Below are 21,012 nucleotides of genomic sequence, written 5' to 3'. Positions count from 1 at the left end.
ATGCTCAGCCCCTGGTCCCAGAGGCGGAGGAGGAGAGAGGCGCCGAGATTTGTAAAGGACTCGCTCTCTAGCTCTCCGAAGCCGGACTGCTTAAGCAGGGAGCAGAGAGTTGTTGGCACCAGAAAACGCGGGGCGGAGGCAACAGGAAAGTGCGAGGAGAGAGAGAGGGAGAGAGAAAGTGCTGGGAAGCGAAGTTCCCAGGGGGACCCAGCCTGGAACACCCGGGCAGGGGGTCAGCAGTGCTCCGGTGTTTCCGAAGAGGGGCTGATGCGGCCAGGCCAGGGCCCGCTGGGGATGCCGGGCGCCCCCGCGCCCCGAGCGCGCTCACCGTCGCCGCTTACCTTCGCTGGCACCGCCGGCGCGCACTTCCGGGGTCTGAGGTCCGGGCGCCGGGGGCCCGAGCCGGGGGACCAGAGCCGATCCCTAAGGGAAGGACGCCACCAGGCTGGCACTGGCGCCTGGGGAAGAAATCCCAGCGGGGGACTCGCCACGGCTGGCGCGGGGCGCGGGGTCCCGGGCGGCAGCGCCGAGCCCCGCAGACGCCGGAGGAGCGCGAGTCCGCGGGAGGAAAAGGTTGCCTCATTTCCTTCGGTCTCCCCCTCCACTCCACCCACTCTGCCCGGGACCTGCCCTCTCCCCCCACCCCCCGCCCCCTTCCCCAGGCGAGCGGCCCCTGTGGGCCCTGGAGAGACGCGGAACCTGACTGGCTGCGGCGGGCGGCGGCGCCTCCCTCCGCATCGAGTCGGTTCGAGCTCCCGCACTCCTTCCTCCCTTGAGCGCTTCTGACCGTGTGCAGGGCCCTGGAGGGTTCCCCGGCGGCTGTCCCCACCCTGGCCCAGAGCTCTACCCCTTCCCTCTGCTAGGACGAGCCAGGTTTGGAAGCAGACCCCCAAGCGGCTGCCAGCATCCATGCTCTCCTTCCTGTCCTGTCGCCTGCTTTGAGCTCCCATTAAACTATGGGAAATAATACTTACTTTGTTGAATTTGGTCAACTTTTTTTTTTTCCAGGTGGGGAGTTTAAAACCTGATGCATAATCTTAAAGGAATGTTCATTTTGATCGGAAGGAGAGCAGCTGAGGTCTTTGTTTGGCTTGCTCATTCAGAGTTGGGGTTTTCTTTCTTAAATTCAACAACCGTTAGGCTGATAGGCTCTCAGCTGGGCGCCGGAAACTTAGAGAAGAATCAGAAGGGCATACTGTTCCCAGACAGTCGTCATACGTGACTAGTGCGGGCAGCGGGGGTCCAGGGATTCTGTGGTCCCTTAAGAGGTAGGTCAAGACCTGGAAGAGCTTTCTACAGAGTAAAACCGGCGTGCGCAGTGCCAAGAAGGAGTCAAAAATCCCCATGAGGAGACGATCTAGCAGAGAGCACAGCCAGGTTGGGGAGTGACGGTGGACGAACATGGAAGAGAATGTTGCCCAGTCTATTAAGAGAGGACAGGGGCTGCAGGGAGCAGTGGGTGGAATCGACAAGAGCTGATAGGGTGCGGATTGAGAGGATGAAGGAAAGAGGTGATTTCCAGGCCTCTGGCTGGAGTAACTAGTGACCACTGGATGACCAGAATCCAGAGCACCTTCTGGAGAGGCTATTCCAAGTGTGGTCTGGGAACTGGCAGTATTACCATGAACTGGGAGCTTGTTAGATATGGGAACTTTCCAGTCCCACTTAATGTACTGAGTCAGAATCTGCATTTTAATAAGATCTCCAGATAATTCAAATGTGCATTAGAATTTTGAAAGCACTGATGTCTAGGCCACTGACTGTATATTAGAGTGACTGCATATTAGACCATGGATCCCTGACTGTACATTAGGAACACCTGGAGAGCTTTAAACACCAGTCTGAGGCCCCTGCTCCCACAAATGCTTATTTAATTGGTCTGGTGTAGGACTCCAAGATCAGTATTTTTTTAAATGCTTCTCAGATGATCTAATACAGTCAGAGCTAAGAACCACCGTTCTAGACTTATTCAAGAACTACTTCATTTAGTTTTGAAATGCACCTCTTCAGAAAAGAACACCTATATGTAGATGAAAATATAAAAGACTAGTTATGTCACTCTCATACAGAGGCAGCTCGCCTGCTGAAAAGGGCCCTTGTCTCCTAAACTGATCAGGGAACCAGATTCTAGCCCCAGATGGCCAGCAGAGTACTCTCTGAACTTGGGCAAATACTCCGCACTCAGACCTCAGTTTCTTTATCTGTCAAATACATACATAACTAACTCCAGATTTCACACCCTGGCTTGTAAGGTGCCGTGATCAGAGCTCCTCCTAACTCTCCAGCTTTATCAGCAGGGAGACAGAGAAGTGGTATTGAGAAGTGGGTTTTCTTGGCGTAACACTATTTGTACCAGCCCAGTGTAACTGCCATGGATGAACACCGGAAGTCAGAGAATTGTGTGCTGAGCAAACGGCGATACAAATAAGTGGTGCTCAATAAATGTGAAAGAAAGAAAAGCAAAAAAAGGAAAGAAAGAAAGAAAGAAAGAAAGAAAGAAAGAAAGAAAGAAAGAAAGAAAGAAAGAAAGAAAGAAAGAAAGAAAGAAAGAAAGAAAGAAAGAAGGAAGGAAGGAAGGAAGGAAGAAAGAAAGAAAGAAGAGAAAGAGAAGAGAAGAGAAGAGAAGAGAAAGAAAGAAGACACAAATGTTAGTAGGTGTCAGAGACTTTCCATAGATTGGCCCCAACCCAGAGCCTATTCGCTTGCTCCCTAAACTGGAGGAAAGACGTTTGGAAGCACTCTGACCCATGGACCCAGCTTTGGATTAAAAATTACTACTATTAAGAACTGCCAACATTTGTTACAGGCTTAGTACACACCAGGCATTGGGCTAAACGCTCTGCTTAGGATCACCTCATATCACTATAATGAAGAAGATACTGTAGAACCATGCACTCCATCTAGTCTCAGGAGTCGTAGATATAAAGGGGTGAGAATTGCCACGAGGGCAGCCCCTGCCTCTGGTTGTGCAGCTGGACCTAAGTGGCCAGAGAGCCCTTTTGGGGTCATTCTCCAAAGCATGCATCCTTGCATGGAAACCAACCTGAGGGAAGAGCTGCAGAGTGACTGCTCCAGAATCCTATAGAAATGGATGCTTCCAGAACAGCTATCTCAGGAGACCTGTGGACTATGGTTAAGCCTTGGAAGGAACTCTTCAAAGCTACCCACTTCATGGTTGCATGTGTGTGCACTTACTGCCTTACTTACTAACAAGAGCCTCTTAGGTGCCCAACCCTGCACCAGTCCTTTACACATATAATTCTTTTAATCTTCACAGCATCTTGACATGTTAAGTACTCTTGTTTTTCATATTTTATAGATGAGAAAACAGATTTCATGAAGTGAAGATCTGTTTGTTCCAGCAACCCAGGTTTCTCAAGTGCTACATTTTAATACCACAACTGTCCACATTCACCACGACCCTTTCCATAGGAAGGAAAGTCCTCATTTCAGGTCCCACTCACTTCTTACAGTTACGCAATCATCAAAACTCTCTGTTTTCCACCAATCCCGTAAGTTGTCTGTGATTGCCTTTTACTAAGATACTATGTGTGGCTTGATCCTCCATAGCCTGAGATGAGGAGAGATAAACTGTGGATAGTTAAGGGAAACCAAAAGCACTGTGGAGATTTATCCCAAAATGAGAGGGTCCAGTACATCACTAGTGGCACAACTATCATGAAAGAGGGAAGCCTGTATTTTCCATCTCTAGGGGGACATAATTAAATAATAGCAGAACAATTCAGACTTTGGATCGGATGTGAGAAGGGGTATTAAGACCCTCTGCTGGGCCAGGGGATTTGCTCAGGGGCTACCTTGTGCAGCTACTCCCCTGGTCACGGGACTTAGGGCTGAGGTGGATAGGAGCACAAGCTGGGTCTGAGCCACACAGGATGAGCCGGGCAGGGGCGCAGGCAGGAGGGAGTCCTTGTGCAGGAGGGAGTCCTTGTGTGTAACTGGAGCGCGCAGCTCCAGCTGCAGCCAGGGGCAGGGGTTAGAAGGGGAAGGAGGCTCACCCCAGGACCCCAGCACCTGAAGTAGCTGCTCCACGCGTGGCTCCAGGCCCAGGGCTGTGAACCGAGCTCAGTGTGAGCACTCTTGCTGATGTGCGTCCCAGCAGACCTGGGCCTCCCTGCAGGGCGTTCAGGACTACCACAGCGCTGGTGGTAAGAGCAGGGCTCCACCATCCTGCACGCTGGTGTCCTGGCCAAGCAGCACGTCCAACTCATAGGAGAGGTCTATTCCTCAGAGCCCCTTCACTCCGCACGAAGGAGGAGTGGTAGTTTCAGCCTCAGTCAGGGGAGGCTGTGGCATTTCTTCAGCAACACTAATGTCGCGATCCTGGGTGGGAGGATCCCTAAGTCCACATTATCACTGAGCCCTACGGATCAGCTTCGACAAGGACCCCAAACACATTTCTGCTGCTTCTGTTTCCCAAACTCCCACCCGGGTTTGCATGATTTCGTACAAAGCTCACTGTGGCAAATTTTTACTGGTGCTGGTTTTTGCCTTAAACAAAAATACAGCCTCAAACTGATTACTTCCATTTTACTGTTGAGGAAACTAGGCACAGCACCGAAGTGGAGAGCATAATACAAACCGGAGCTACCAGCTGAGCTAAGGTGAGACCTTCAGGCCCCTGTGGTTTTACCCCCAAATGAGGAGCTGCTTAAGGTACTACAGGATGCCAGCTATGAGGTGGGAATGCAGTTTGGTGCAGCCACTGTGGAAAACAGCATGGAGATTCATCAAAAGACTAGGAATGGACTTACCATATGACCCAGGAATCCCACTCCTGGGCATATATCCAGAAGGAACCCTACTTCAAAATGACACCTGCACCCCAATGTTCATAGCAGCACTGTTTGCAATAGCCAAGACATGGAAACAGCCTAAATGTCCATCAACAGATGACTGGATAAAGAACAGGTGGTATATTTATACAGTGGAATACTACTCAGCCATAAAAACCAACAACATAACGCCATTTGCAGCAACATGGATGTCCCTGGAGAATGTCATTCTAAGTGAAGTAAGCCAGAAAGAGAAAGAAAAATACCATATGAGATCACTCATATGTGGACTCTAAAAAAAAAGAAAAAAGAAAAAAAAAAGAAAGGAAGAAAAGAAAAAGACAAATGAACATAAATACAAAACAGAAAACAGACTCACAGACATAGAACACGAACTTGCGGTTGCCAGAGGGGGAGGGGGGCTGGAAGGGACAGACTGGGAGTTAGAAATCTGTAGACACTGACAGGCATATGTAGAATAGATACACAAGATTATACTGTACAGCACGGGGAAATGTATACAAGATCTTGTGTTAGCTCACAGCGAAAAAGTATGCGACAATGAATATATGTATGTTCCTGTATAACTGAAAAATTGTGTTCTACACTGGAAACTGACACAACATTGTAAACTGACTATACCTCAATAAAATAAAATTTAAAAAAAATGATGCCAGCAGTGAAGTATGTCCAGATATGTCCTCTCCCAAAATCATCTGGCCCTGTGTAGCCCCTTTACCAATGTGTTTCAATTTAACTGCCATTTCCTGGAGCCACCTGCTCTTCACAGGGACTTGCCCTAGACACTGTAAGCAACCTTGCTGCAAGTTATACCCAAGCCTCACTGAGGCGTATTCTGAAATACCAAGCTGGGGTCCAGACCGGACCAACTGAATCAGAATTTCTAGGCGTGGGGCCCCCGTTTTTTGTTTTTTTTTTTTTAACCTCTGCAGGTAACTAAAATGTGCAGTCAGGATAGAGAACCACTTCAGTAGGAAATGCAGAGACAAAGCCTGGGTCCTGACAGGTGAGGAGCTTGCAAAATAGTAAGGCTCTCGGTTTAGTAATGGATGATCGCCGAAAGTTATCAGGAAGAGGAAGATATTAAAAATCTCTCTCTTGACCAAAGCATGTCAAGATGATGCCAAACTAACAAATACCCCTAGACTTAGCCTTGAGTGAGAGAGGGCATCACCACACTGCGAAGAGCAGGAAATCCGGTTCCGCCCCAAGAAAATGCGAACGATTGAAACCAGAATCCTTGTCCCTTCTCTGATGGCACTGTTATTTACAAGAAGCCTTCAGACATCAAGCAGTTATGAATTCCAGAAATAGTAAATGATCTCCAGGAGTGTCGGAGCAAGGCAGTCATGTAAATCGAAAAATGAAAGACAAAAGAAATTGCCTCATGGCCTGATGAGAGGCTAATAGATGCACAGACAGAGACATCGGTGTGTCACCACTAATGATGTCACTTTAGGAAAATCAGAAGGCTGAGAATTGTTTTTTTAATGTTCTGCCCTACAGTCATTTCATATTCATTCATCTTAACAAAAGTAAGCTGGAAAAAAATGTGTACTTGTTTAAAATATTAGTCAGGAAAGGTAAGACAATTTCTCTTTCTTTCTTTGCTTCTTTGTTTCTTCCTTCTTTCCTTCCCACCTTCCTTCCTTCCTTCCCACCTTCCTTCCTTCTTTTTTTTAAACCATGTTCTCACTTTTGCCATTGCATTCCCTGGCAAAGTAATGGGATGTCTGTTAAGGCCCATGGATAGTCATTAACCAGGTGGCATTTAAGTTTATTCATCTCACAACAGCCCGATGAAATGGAACTAGTCATTCGATAGTATTAGCTACTAACACCTGCTACTCGACACCAAGGTTGAAGAACGCAGCACCACTCATTTATAGTCCAACCTTTTACCAACATTTTACAAGGCCTAATGGATGCCTTTAATAACCAAATAAATCAGTGTTGACAGTTGTGCCCCCTCTGCATTCTAGTTTCCAGATGTAGGTAATGAAATTAACATGCTCAGTCCTTCTCTTCCTTTCCAGAATGGGGTGCTTTACCTGTACAGAGGACTATAAGAGGATGTTGGAAGCACCGGTACAAAAAATTTTAATAATACTAAAAGGCTCAGGGAGCTTAAGCTGTACATGCCCCATCCAGCCTCCGGTGTGCTCATCACCTCCCCTACCTTTCTTAAAATGTTACATGCCCAAAGGGGATGAAATAATGAGGAACAGATATCAATTAAGCAAGTCTTTATTCTATTACAAAGTGGAGGCTTATCTCTCATTGAGTCATTTCCTCACAGGCCCAGTCAGAAGAGTAGAAGTCGAAATCCTCTTTGCTCAACCACTTTATCTTGCTTGAGGTAATAGAGTGGAAATCAAAATATTTCTCTAGCCAGTTTCTGCTGCCCAACACAACATTACCTCTGATTAATGATAGGTTTTAAATCAAAACGTGTTCACCAGTTAAGCCGTAAACATAGCTGAGTGTAAATTTTGCTTTTGTTTTGTTCCCTTTATTTTCCATAAGGAGATTGTCACGCCCAGGCTGACACCTCCTTTACTTTTTTCATCTTGGCTAACAAGTTTAAATAAGCATGGGCAGAATTTCATTCAATAAATCGTTCATACAAAACAGTCTCTTTCTAACAAAGAGGAAGTTACTGTAAAATGGAGAATTTTTAATTATTTAAAAAATGAGGCACTAGAACTATGAAGCATGCCTAGTAAAACTGTTAATAGTTGTGCTTTAAGAAAATGCAAGTTAAATGGGCAGAAGACCTAAACAAGCAATTCTCCAATGAAGACATACGAATGACCAATAGGCACATGAAAAAATGCTCAATATCACTAATTATAAGAGAAATGCAACTCAAAACTACAATGAGGTATCACCTCACACCAGTCAGAATGGCCATCATTCAAAAATCCACAAATGATAAATGCTGGAGAGGGTGTGGAGAAAAGGGAACCCTCCTACAGTGTTGGTGGGAATGCGGTTTGGTGCAGCCATTGTGGCAAACAGTACGGAGATTCCTCAAAAGACTAAAATTAGACTTACCATAGGACCCAGCAATCTCACTCCTGGGCATATATCCAGAGGGAACCCTAACTCAAAAAGACACCTGCACCCCAATGTTCACAGCAGCACTATTTACAATAGCCAAGACATAGAAGCAGCCTGAATGTCCACTGACAGATGACTGGATAAAGATACCATTGTGGTATATTTATACGATGGAATACTACTCAGCCTTCAAAACTGATAAAATAATGTGATTTGCAGCAACATGGATGGCCCTGGAGAATGTCATTCAAAGTGAATTAAGCCAGAAAGAGAAAGAAAAATACCATGTGATATCACTCATATGTGGAATCTAAAAAAAAAAGACAAATGAACTTATATATAAAACAGAAACAGACTCACAGACATATGATGCAGACTTGTGGTTGTCAGAGGGGAGGGGAGTGGGAAGGGATAAACTGGGAATTTGAGATTTGCCGATACTGGCAGGTATATATAAAATAGATAAACAAGTTTATACTGTATAGCACAGGGAAATATATTCAATATCTTGTAGTAGCCTATGGTGAAAAAGAATATGAAAATGAATATATTCATTCAAGTGTGACTGAAGAATTGTGCTGTGCACCAGAAAGTGACACAACATAAGCTGACTATACCTCAATTAAAAAAAAAAAGAAAATGCAAGTTATAGCTTTGTCCCTGAGCTTGTGTTGGCACCTCTTGGCAGCACTGTCCACTGTTGGTCACCTTCTGCTTCACAAAGTCTTCTCCCTTCACTTCTGCATTTCCCCATCTCCCAGAATCTCTTTTATCTTTGTGGTCATTCCTCCTTTGTGACCTTCCTTAAATGGCTTTGTTTCGTAATAATGCATCTGTTAATGTCACTAAAATCCTTTGGGAGTTGCCCACCTTCTACAGGATAAAGTCTAGACTCCTTTGCATGGGATGCAAAGCCCTTCGGGATCGGCCCCACCTAACTTCCCCACCCAACTTCCCCACCCATCCTGTAACAACCTGTCATGCTTCAGCTGTATCAGCCTCCTTCCTGTTTCCTAAACCTGTCATGTTATTTCACACTTCTGTATCTTTGTACAGAATGTTCTCAACTCCACCCCCATCCTCCCCTGAGGAATTCTAATTCATCTTTAAAGAGTCAGGGGGAAAAGGTGAGCAATTCTGGAAAGGTTTCCCTGAGCCTAATTAGAGGAAACACTCCCTTCTGGGTCCCTGGCATCTGTGACATGTCTTTATCGTGAACTCTGCAACGTGCTGCCTCACCTGTGAGGGCAGTAGATGCTTGTTCTCCAGAGTTTGGCTCAGTGCCTTGTACCCAGTAGGTGATTAGGGTGCAAGAACCATCACACTTATTTCTCTAAACTGAATTTAATTTGCCCAGAGCTCTTTACTCCCTCCATAGGGAAATTTAACCTCAGTCCTTATTGGGGCGTGCCCCCTCCCCAAGGTCAAGGGTATGTTCCTGGTGAAGTCAGAGCATGCAAAGAGGGCCCTCCAAACTCTGTCTGCACTGGTCCCCACATCCAGGCTTATTTTCCAGTCCTGTGTGGACCCAGGAGGCGGGTTCTTCTGAGGCCTGGGACTTGGGATTTTTCCACAGGGGTTCTCAAGGCCACAGTCCTTAATGCTTAGCTGTTTCTACTCTACCCCACCCCTCCTCCTGCCCCTCAGCAGCCCTCACTGGGAGTGCTGTGGGAAAGGAAGCCCCGGGCAGTCACACTTCATGAGCACCCTCAATAACCTTGTTTTTCTTTCTTTTTCAGGGACCTCCTTAGCCTGCAGTCAGGATGTGCACCCTCAGAAACCCGAAGCCCCCACTCCAGCGCCAGCACAGGGCACACGGTTCCCCTCAGTGAGCACAGGTGGCCGAAACAAAGCCAAGAGTAAGGGTGTCGTCTTCTCCTGGAAAGTCCGTTTTCACCCCTGCAGCCAAAAGGCCCCCAAAGACAAGGGCACACAAGAGTTTTCCTACCTTCTTGGTGCAGAGGAGAGACGAGCGCTGACAACAAAGAGAGAAAGACACAAGAGAGCTTCTCAATAAGTTATCTTGCCGTGCAGTACTCAGTGAATTCGTTCAACTGCTTAATTAAGAGCAGAAGTGCCCCTGAGAAAATACATGAATGAGATTTCTCTCCGGAAGAAAAGCACCCGTACTCAGCAGCCTCCTCCCTTCAGCTTAAGCCTCCTCCTTCTTTCCGTGGGGACGGAGACCCTAAGATGCCTGGGGCCCTCCCAGCTGTGGTGCAGGAATGCCACTCACAGGGCCGAATTTAGGTTGAACTGCCGGCCTGGGTTGCTCACACGGGCACTTGCAGCGGCTGTGCTGACCTGCTTTCTCTCACGGGTGCTTTTAATCTCTTTAAATCTCTCCCAGCCAGTGAGAGAACTGAAAGCCCGGCTGAGAGGCAGTGGAAGACAGACGCTGCGGGTCACAGGCGAGAGGGGGTTAAAGCCTACGGGGGGGGGGGGGGAGCAGGCACGTGCATAATCCTTCCAGGAAAGCACGCGTTACTGGGGAGGAGAGAGCTGCCAATGTAACTTTGTTCCGAGAATAAATAGCACATTTTCCCTCCGTGTTTGCTTTTCTCTCTTTGATCCTCTTGAAGCCCTCTGGAAATGCCCAGCCAGGATTCTTTCCCTCCCTTCTGAGGCTGAAGAGAAGGAGCCCAAGAACTCTCTTGAGATTCCTCAAACGGAGGCATAAATAGGGAACCCCAGGCCATGATGGAGCCACGGGGCCTGTGGAAACCTAGGACCCAGACATTTTCTCAGTGAAGTTTAATCACCACAAATATGCCATGGTGTTTCCAAACATGTCGTCACGGTGCCCAGAAGCTGTCTAAAAGGGAGTAATCATAGACAGGGTCTATAACCAAAGCCACTGAGAGTCATGGGGGTTTAAAAACAAAAGGAGAAAAGTGGTGCTCGGGTGGGTTAATGTTTAGCTTTTATCCTAGGCAGTGGTGAAAGTCTGCACGCAGAGAGGCTGCCCAAATCATGCCCTCACCGTGGGGAGTTTATGATTAAAATGCTCTAGAAACCGCGGTCCCTAGTTAAGCAGTTCCCCCTCTTTTTTCACCCAGATAGCTTCATTTCAAGGGAGTTGTAGGTAGGATGGTACCAATGAAAGATGAGGGCCTTGGCCTCAGACAGACCTGCATTCAGTTCTGGCTTTTCCACGTACTGGTTGTGAGATAAAGCAAGTTAAGTGTTTGGTTTCCTTGTCTGTCAGACGGGAGTAACTCCACTTCTACAACGAGCATCAAAATACACGAAATGCGACGTGTAAACCCAGCGACGTGCTTGGCTCTGAATGTTCAATAAATGCCAATCCCCTTCCTTTTTTAGAGGGAGTATAAAGTTTACTCGTACATTTTAAAAATGACCAATTAGTTACAGAGAATATAGTAAAATTAGTCAAAAGTAATGTCATGTGATTTGTTTTTAAAGTGGCTGTGCCGTACAGGAAAAGCCACGGCTGTAGTAACCACATGGGAGACTCACACAAGAGCACCTAGACATATTCCTCAAAGAAACGTGCAAATTTTCATTTTTTCTTTTTCCATTTTTAATTTCTGAATTTTAGCTCTATTTTAAGTCCTTTCGGTAGGTGATATTAACATCTGAAGTTAAAGTTACAGGCCTGTCGCCATCTTCTTTGAATATTTCATCTTTCTATTCCTATGAATATAATCATCTTTCAGTTGCATGATTCCTTCAGCCTGATTCACATTTCATACCCCAACGAATGCATTGTTGATAGAGACTGCATATTGATTCCGCTATTAATCTCTTCATATCACTGTCAGGTCCTTCAAGGCTACGCTTCTGCTCACACATGAAGTTAACAGCCAGCCATGTGTTCCCTCTGCTTCCCTTGTGAGTAGTTCTTATTTTATGGGTAGCTAGGGTGCCCGTTTAGGACGTTAGACGACTACTGCATAGATAAAACCAGTCATGGAAATGTAATGTAACCGCTGCCTCTTCACAGTGTAGTATTCAAGTCAGAAGATACTTCCTCAGCAACGGTTAATGCCGAAAGCCCAGCCATATACGCCCCACTCGACGGGAAAGCACATACAAAATGAGGTTCAGGTCTGGAAAGTGTCAAGTAACAGGTGCGTGTACATTCCGCCCTCCACATCCACAGTTCCACGTCTGTCAGTCCAACCAGCTGCAGATCAAAAATATTTTTCCAGAGCATTCTAAAAAGGAAAACTTGAATTTGCTACACACTCCAGCAACTAATTATATAGCATTTCCATTGTATTAGGTATTAAAAGTAATCAAGTGATGATTTAAAGTACACGGGAGGATTTGCAGTGGTCATTTGCAAATACTATGCCATTTTATATAAGGCACTTGAGCATCTGAACATATTGGAACCTTCAAGGGGTCCTGGAACCAATCCCCTATGGATACCAACAAATAACTGTGTTGTCATAAAACTGCACGGAGGCACTGATCAATGGCCAATCGTGACAGTCAGTTCTAGGATCCTCCAAAGGGTAGAGGTATCCAAAGGAAAACTTCATGGAGATGGGCAGGCTAGCTCTGGACAGAAAGATAAGGAAAAACCAGGCATATCTTGGAAAAGCTAACAGATTTACCTTGCTTCATAGAATCCCCTTGGGTGATATTTGGAATGGAAATTGGGGAATGTGGTGGCTTAAATGTGATGGCAAATTCTTTGTCACTATCTCTATCTAGAGGCAGACTTCACTCCTAATTTTGAGTCTGGGCTGGTTCTGTGACTGATTGACAAATAGAACATAGCAGAAATAATGCCATGCCAGTTTGGGGCCTAACCTTTAGGAGAAACAGTAGTTTTCACTCCCTGCTTTTGCTTCTGAGATACTGCCTCTTCGGATTCAGCCACCATGCTATGAGAAGCCCAAGCCACGTGGAGAAGCCATGTGTAGGCTCGTTGATCAAAGCCCCAGCCGAGCTCCCACCTAACAGACAACATTAAGACCACCATGTGAGTGAGTCAGCTTGCATACTGCAACCCAGTAAAGCCCCCAGATGACTCCAGTCAATACCACAGGGAGCAGAAGATCTACTCGACTGAGCTCCGTCAACCCACAGAATTGCAAGAGACAATAAAATAGTCTTGCTGTGAGGTACAAACTTTGGAAGTGGTATGTTACACAACAGGTAATTGAAACAGGGAGGGTCTTGTGGGAGCCCTTGAATGCCAAATACCAAAGTCCACCCTTTATCATTATCCCCCTCCTCCTCATCACCATCGTCATCACAGAAACCATTAGTAAATGGCCACCATGTGCCAGACAATACGTTGTGAATTTTTAATATACTTTTAAAATTTAAGTTGCTTATAAACTTCTGTGGTACATACTATTATTCATACTTAATTGTCAAGAAAACCAAAATGTATAAATCTTTAGAAATTCACTCAAGTTGATACAGCCAGGAAACAGTAGAGATGGGGTTTGACAAGTCACATTCCGACAGCTCTCAAACCCGCCATCTTCTATCTGAAAGAAGAATAAGCAATGGACATGCTGATAATCTTGGGAGATGAAAACAACTCTTCCGGCTGGGAACTGGCAACCAGTTGGAAAAACACAAGCTGCCTGGACTTGTCAAATAATTCCAGGCAAGAAAAAAGGCAATGGATCTAACTCACATTGTTTGGTGACTACATAGGTACACAAGACAAATTGAGAAAAAGAAGAGTAAGAAGCTTTTTTAATAAGCATTTAGTCAGGAAAATGGAAGCCACTTGTATTACTTATCTGTTTCTGCATAATTATTCCCCCCCAAAAATAAAACTTAGCTCATAATAACTATAATCATCTATTATCTGTCACAATTTCTGTCGGCCAGGAATTTGGAAGTGGCTCCACTGGGAAAGACCATCTTGCTGTCTCTCAGCTTGAAACTGGAGGGTCCATGGTCCATTCAAAGCAGCTCACTTACATGGCTGCCAGGGTTAGGGTTAGGGTTAGGGTTAGGACCCAGGTCCTCATTAAGTAGGCCTCTCCAGAGGGCTGTTTGAGTGTCCTCATGAGCTGACAACTGGCTTCCCCCAGAGCATGGCTTCCAAAGGCCAAGACACAAGCCACAATACCGTATTTGACCCACCTCAGAAGTCACACACCATCTCTTCCACCTGATTCTGTGGGTTACACAAAGCCATTCCTGATTCAGTCTAGGAGGAGAGCTCACAAAGACTTGAATACCAGGAGAAAGCAATCTTTGGGGGCGATCTTGGAGGCTGGCTACCACATTCTTCTACTCCAAATACTAAAGGCGTTAAATCAAGACATTCGAGCCTTTCACCTCTGTTTGCAGGACTGGGGAGCAGAAGTCAAGGAGGTTATTTGTGAGGGTCTCAGCCTGCATCACCATCACCATGGTTCTGAAGAGCTCACCTGGGTGCTGCTTCAAATATCAGAACACTTTGAGAAATTCCTACCATGCATTTTAGCCAGCAATTGTGAAGTGAGAAATTCTCTAGAGGCTACTTCTGGCTATCTTAGTGCCTACTGTACCCAAGACGTTCATTCAGAAGGTACCCTGAACCCTCCTACACTATTGATGGGGATGCAGTTTGGTGCAACCATTGTGGAAAACAGTATAGAGAGTCCTCAAAAGACTAAAATTAGACTTACCATATGACCCAGCAATCCCATTCCTGGGCATATATCCAGAGGGAACCCTAACTCAAAAAGACACCTGCACCCCAATGTTCATAGCAGCACTATTTACAATAGCCAAGACATAGAAACAGCCTAAATGTTCATTGACAGATGACTGGATAAAGATACTATTGTGGTATATTTATACAATGGAATACTACTCAGCCTTCAAAACTGATAAAATAGTGCCATTTGCAGCAATGTGGGTGGCCCTGGAGAATGTCATTCTAAGTGAATTAAGCCAGAAAGAGAAAGAAAAATACCATGTGATATCACTCATATGTGGAATAATAATAATAAAAAAAAAGACAGATGAACTTATACATAAAACAGAAACAGGCTCACAGACAGAATACAGATTTGTGGTTCCCAGTGGGGAGGGGCGTGGGAAGGGATAAACTGGGAGTTCGAGATTTGCAGATACTGACTGGTATATATAAAATAGATAAACAAGTTTATACTGTATAGCACAGGGACAGATATTCAAGATCTTGTAGTAACTCATGGCGGAAAAGAATATGAAAATGAATATATGTATATTCACGTATGACTGAAGAATTGTGCTGTGCACCAGAAATTAACACAACATTGTAAACTGACTAAAACTCAATAGAAAAAAAAAAAAAGAGTGCCCTGAAGCTGCTGAGAACCTCACACCTGCTTCCAGAGTGTGACCCCTCCCATTCCTCTGCTTTCCAACCTCAAATAAAAATCTCTCATTGCCTGATGCTGCCCTGGAATCATGGAGAGAAGGGAATTCTGGGAAAAGCCATTCCTGTAGTCTCCTTGCTAACGCAGGGAGTTTTTGGAAGCAGGCGATAATGCTGAGCTGACCACGGATAATGCAGCCTAGACTTTGGGGAGTTTTTAGTCAGTGAAACATGCATAGTAGTATTTCATGCATTTTACCATGAACTTCTCCCATCTGCTTCAAAAATAGTAAAAAAAAAAAAAAAAAAAAAAAAAAGTTTAATTTTTTTTTAAAGTAAGATAAAGCATGCTTACAAACAAGGTAAACATTTCCATGAATGCGATAGTAATGAACAGGGGCTGAAGCCATAAATCTATGGATCCAGGAATGGCAGAGAGGGTTAGAGTCCTACTCCTATAAAAATGTTACGGACTGAATGCTTGTGTCGCCCATATTCACGTGTCGAAGCCCCAGTCACCAAGGTGATTGTATGAGGACGTAAAATCTCTGGAGGTGATGAGGTTCAGTAGGGCCAGGAGGGTGGAGTCCTCATAATGGGATTAGCGTCCCCACAAGAAGAGAAAGAAAGATCAGAACTTACTGCCGAGAGGACACAAAGGGTCAAGATGTAGACAAGATAATTCTGAAACAAAGAATCTACCCCACAAGCTATATAGGCTCACTGAAAAGTAAGACAGCAAGTGAAGTCCTAAGATAATAACAGCCCAGAGATGGACAAACAGACCAATGGGATAGAATAAGAGCCCGGGAATGAACCCAAGTGTACGTGCGCCTTTGGTAAAAGTAGATGAGGCCTCATTAATCGCTGGGGTGAAGGCAGACTGCCTACTGAGTGGAGCTGAGACAACCTGACTTCCGTATGCAAATTCCAAAGCTGGAAAATACCACTGAATATCCACCTAACACCATTCAAAAAACGAATCCCAGGCTGACTGAAAAATAACAGTATCTCTATGACACTGGAAAGGGAAGGAGCTCTTCTTCTCCCCAGTTTTACTGTGTAGAATTATTACAGTCCTTCTGCACACACACGTTATATTGCATGTAAATACACAGAGACAGTACACTGCACATTTTTTTGTTTTCATATATGTACTAATCATTGTTTCTAAGAACAGATTAGATCTTTAGCTTTTTAAACTTGCATACTTATCAAAGGAATAAAGCCAACCACAAAATAAGGAACAACAGAATGTGGTAATCCAATCATAAAGGACAGTCACATGTGCTCACACATATTCAAGAAATCAACATAATAATTAGTTCATTTGTGTCCTTATTATTACTGCTATTATTTTTTAGATTCTTCATATAAATAATGTCATATGGCATTTTTCTTGGAAAGGGAAGGAACTCTTAAAACGATATAAAAAGCAGAAATCATAAAGGCTTAATTAATTTGACTAAATCAAAACTAAAGTTTCAGTACAATAGAGGCCACTTTTTTGAGAGGACAATTGTCCCCTCCTTATATTCACAGAAAAAGAATATAAATCGATGATTCACAGATGAAATTCTGGTAAGAGGAGACTGAAATATATAACAACAGTCCACTTCCATCTAACATTTCTCTGCAGTACACAAGCTGGAAATCTGGCACATTCCTCTTGACTGGGATAAAGGAAAACAAGAATTGTCAGACACTGCAGGTGGGAGTACAGTCTGAGTCAGCCACTTTGGAGACGTGTTTCATAATCATTGTTGACAATCCAGACGTTCCAATGGTAGGTTAACACCTCGAGTGAAATCCTGCACCTATGCTCTGGAAGAGAGCTCTGTTTGTGATCGCAGAATGTTGGAAACATCTCAAATGTCCATTAGAAGGAAAACAGATAAGTATTGATGTATACATATGATAAAATACTATAGCACAATTCAAATGACAATTATGTTTTTTATATATCAACAAAAATAATTTTTAACAATGTAATGTTGAGTGAGGAAAGTTCTGTAACACTATGTACCCTATGATATCATTTATACACAGTTTATAAGAAAATTATGTATTATTTGTGTATGTCTGTATATGCTTACATTACAAATTCATGGAAGCCCCTGTTTCTGGAGAGGAAAGGAGGTGAATGAAATTGAGGAGGTAAGCAAAGGAGAGTTCAATTTTATTGTAATGTTTTATTTCTTTAAAAAGAAACTAAAGTAAATATGATAAAATATTGGCACTTATTTATTTTTGTTATTGGGTACATTCATGTTTATTCTCTGTAATTCTTTTGTATTTTTTCTCTGATTAAAAAGTCAAAGTGTTAACGGCACTTTTAGAATTTGTCTGGCAGGCTTTCTGACCTGTACCAGAAAACCCCCCACGCAGGTAATTTCCAACAGTTGAGTCATTCTGGTTCGGGTGACACGGTCTCCACCTGTAAAGCTGGTTGAGTGCTGGAGGTCTAACCTGGCTCCTGATAGTTGAGAGTGGGGAGGTTGGGACTGCATGGGAGGCTTCCAGCTTCAGGCTGATCCAGCTTCCCCTGCACCCCAAGCCGCCACCGTGAGCACTAAACAAGCCAAGCTGGTCCTGGCCAAGGTGACACAGGCATTCTTGGCCCAGGAGAACACCATACACATGGATGACGCTCAGGACAATGGGTGCAACTGAGACAGGCTGGGATCTGAGACCCGGAACCCTGTGCTGCAATGCTTGCACCTGGTCAAATGTATCCTTGAGCAACAGATACAAAGAAACCGTAAGGGACTAAAAGTAAGTGCATGCATGCACAGTTGGGGCAAATTATGAACAAGATAGAAAAAAATCAAAATCCCAACTGCCTCTTCTGAAGTGTTCGGTGCAAAAACAGCGTGCTGTACTGCGCATGATCCCTGGACACAGCATCACCAAGGGCGCGGGAAAACTACCTGAGCCACCCCTTCAGCTGGACTCCCGGATCCGCCCCTCCTCTTACTCCCTCTAAGGCGCCAGTCTGCCCCACGTCAGGGAGTGAACAAGGGAACCGGTTACTTGTTCTCACTCCCTGGTGCTGCAGCGGGAGTCCTGGTAGAGCCTTGCCTGGGTTTCTCATCTGGCTTCTTACCAATTTCTATTGATTAAGGAGTCTAAGAACCCTGGTGAGTAACACAACAACATGGGCAAGATGCTACAATTCAAGCTGCCCATGGCCATGCAGATTCAGCAGGAAGTTATCAAAGCCTCTGACTTCAACCGCGATGGAGAAGGTATCCTTAAGATTGCCCACTTGGTCAAATCTTAAAAAGCATAGGATCCTGAGATGGCCATCCTGTCTAGGAAGCCGAAGGTTCTGTTCCTGTCACCCATGACCCTGCCACCCCACAGGGCTGCTCTGAGTGGCTGTGTGGTCGCCTCCTGAGGGTTGGCCCTCTGGTGACACTGCCAGAGAAGGGAAGAACTTGGTGTTCTGTAGGATAATAAATGTGCCTGTGACTTAAAAAAAAAAAGTCAAAAAGTTATTTCCTTTTCTATCAGAACATATAAATCCATCAAAATGTTTCCTGTGTTTTAAGATGTACTGAGTCAAAGAAATAACACCAACCCTGAGGCTAGGTTACCTACAAGCCCCAGAGCTTCTTCAAAAAAACAGCCACAATGAAGCTGGTGACGCAGAGTCGGTCAGAGGCCTCTAGATCCTGTAAGAGCCAAGCCTGAATGCTACCAACCTGTCCACTTCAGCTACCTTTGAAGAGTCTTGTCCCCAGATCCTAACTACCTCACATGTTCACCATGGCCACGTCAACCAGTGGCAAGACCTAGGAAACTCTGATCAGGGACGCATACAGGAGAGAGCCAAGTGGTTCATAAAATTTGTAGCCATGCTAATTCTGAGATCAGAGCATACAGTCACCTGATCGAATTCGCTCAGAACCAGAATCAGTGAGGAGGGTTGTTTTTTTTTTCCCCTCTAGCAAATGCTCAGCCCCAAGGGTTTGTTTTTTTTTAACCTAATCTGGATGGTTCCCAAACTCTTTCTTTACTATATTCTAACCCTAATTGTACTGGCAGTTGTAATCTGGTTCTAATTAAGCAAAGTTAATTCTCAAGGTGCAGATCTGTTCCAGGCTAGCTTACTGAAGGAACACAGAGGATACGATGGAGGAAGTAGTCAGTAATTCCCCAGAAATCAGAATAATGTAGAGACTGATGAAGTAAGATCCAAAATTTCAAACAAAAGTTAAAGTGGACCTCAAGAGTTATACAGATCAGATGGGCTCTAGAAAATATTTGTGTCTATCAAGACAAAAACATAAAAATATACATGAGGGAGGAGGGTATAACTCGGTGTAGAGTGTATGCTTAGCATGAATGAGGCCCTGGGTTCAATCCCCAGTACCTCCATTGATGATGATGATGATGATGATGATGATGATGATGATGATGATAATAATAATAATAATAATAATAATAATAATTTAAATATCCCCCCAAAATTGGATAAAATTTTAAATTAAAAAAAAGTTTATAAAAATACAAAAAAAATGAATGAGAAGTAATGTTCACATGAATTTCAGAATCAGGCAGGCCTTGAAGGCTAGCTCCACCCTCTATGAGAAATATAAAGCTGAAAATTTACTGAATTTCCCTGACTCTGTTTCCTTTTCCGTAAAATGAGGAATTAGTACCTACTTTACAGGATTTTTTGTGAAGATTAAAGTGGTAATGAATGTAAAAAGAACCAGATCAGATAAGGAACCAGATTATAGGAGGAAAACTCAAGGACTCATAATGACCAGATTGAAGAAAAAAAAAGTGTGGGAAACATTATCATTATATTCACATATTTAAAGGAGGAAAACTATGACTCAGGAATCCCACTCACAGCAAGTTTGTCTTTTACGACTCAGAGTAAAAGGAAGATGTTGTCAGCTAAGCAAAGATCCAGAAAGCACACAACTCAGCTCAATAATAGAGGAGTTGTTGAATTATGGTGCATCTTTGTTGTTAAATGTCTTGAAACCATTACAAATGTTTATGAAGTTTGTATTAACAAATGAAAATGTTTAGATTGTAATATGAAGTTTAAAAGCTGGATATAAAATCTGAGTTGTAGCCCTAACTGCTGTGCAATTTAAGTAAATAGAAAAGAAAATTGGGAAAAGAAACCTCTCAAAACTAATACACACTTTCTCTGGATATTGGATTCTTTTTCTCTATTTTCTAGCTTTTTAAATATACATCTATATATTTATATATATATATATATAATACTTTTGTAATAAAAAATTTATAAAAAGATTTGAGCTAGTTCCATTATGTATAACAGTTTAGAGGTTAACCTCTCTCCCCTCTCCTCCAGGCTTTGCTTCACTATAGAATGTTAAAGGACGGAGAATGAAAGTCTGAAAATTGCACAGCATAAAATAACTTATAAGGATTTTTTTTGAGAACATGAACTATGGTTTAATCCATTAGAGCTGCAGGAAAAAAAAAAACTATCTATGTGCTTCTAAGCAGTCACAAATGGCTTAGAGGCAGGACAGCTCCAGACAGAAAAGTGTGCCACGGATACCCCAGCTGGCGAGGAGGGCCCCTTACATAAAGCAGGAAACAAAGCTAGAGTGAAGAGGAATCAGAATCTGTCACAGACCCTGGGAATTACATTTCCTGGAAATTACCCCCCCAAAAATTACATCTTAATGTACACAAATATTCTTAAAATAAATATGGCAATAGTCCAAGCTGAAAAAGCATGTAGTTAAAGATGACATTTATCCAGAACAAAGATTTAAGTCTCACTACCAAAAATGCTTCATGCAACCATCAAATAGAGAGCACAGAAAATCCAAGTTGGGGAGCGTA

The 21,012-nt window shown here is 43.9% G+C and overlaps 1 protein-coding gene and 1 non-coding gene across 2 annotated transcripts; both read left to right on the top strand.

The window, feature by feature from the left end:
• LOC116661679 (translation initiation factor IF-2-like) lies at positions 1-10,425 on the top strand. Its single transcript, XM_032474185.1, has 3 exons — positions 1-149; positions 260-462; positions 9,617-10,425. The coding sequence occupies exons 1-3, from the start codon at positions 1-3 to the stop codon at positions 9,892-9,894; spliced, it is 630 nt and encodes a 209-aa protein (XP_032330076.1). The 3' UTR covers positions 9,895-10,425.
• A 7,061-nt stretch (positions 10,426-17,486) lies between these two features.
• LOC116661797 lies at positions 17,487-17,549 on the top strand. Its single transcript, XR_004317761.1, has one exon. It is a non-coding gene; the product is annotated as a U7 small nuclear RNA (small nuclear RNA).
• Positions 17,550-21,012: the final 3,463 nt, after the last annotated feature.

Source organism: Camelus ferus, chromosome 36 (genome assembly GCF_009834535.1).
Source record: "Camelus ferus isolate YT-003-E chromosome 36, BCGSAC_Cfer_1.0, whole genome shotgun sequence".
NCBI classification, from domain to species: domain Eukaryota; kingdom Metazoa; phylum Chordata; class Mammalia; order Artiodactyla; family Camelidae; genus Camelus; species Camelus ferus.
Note: the sequence above shows the minus strand (reverse complement) of the source record. Positions and strands in the feature narration are given on the sequence as shown.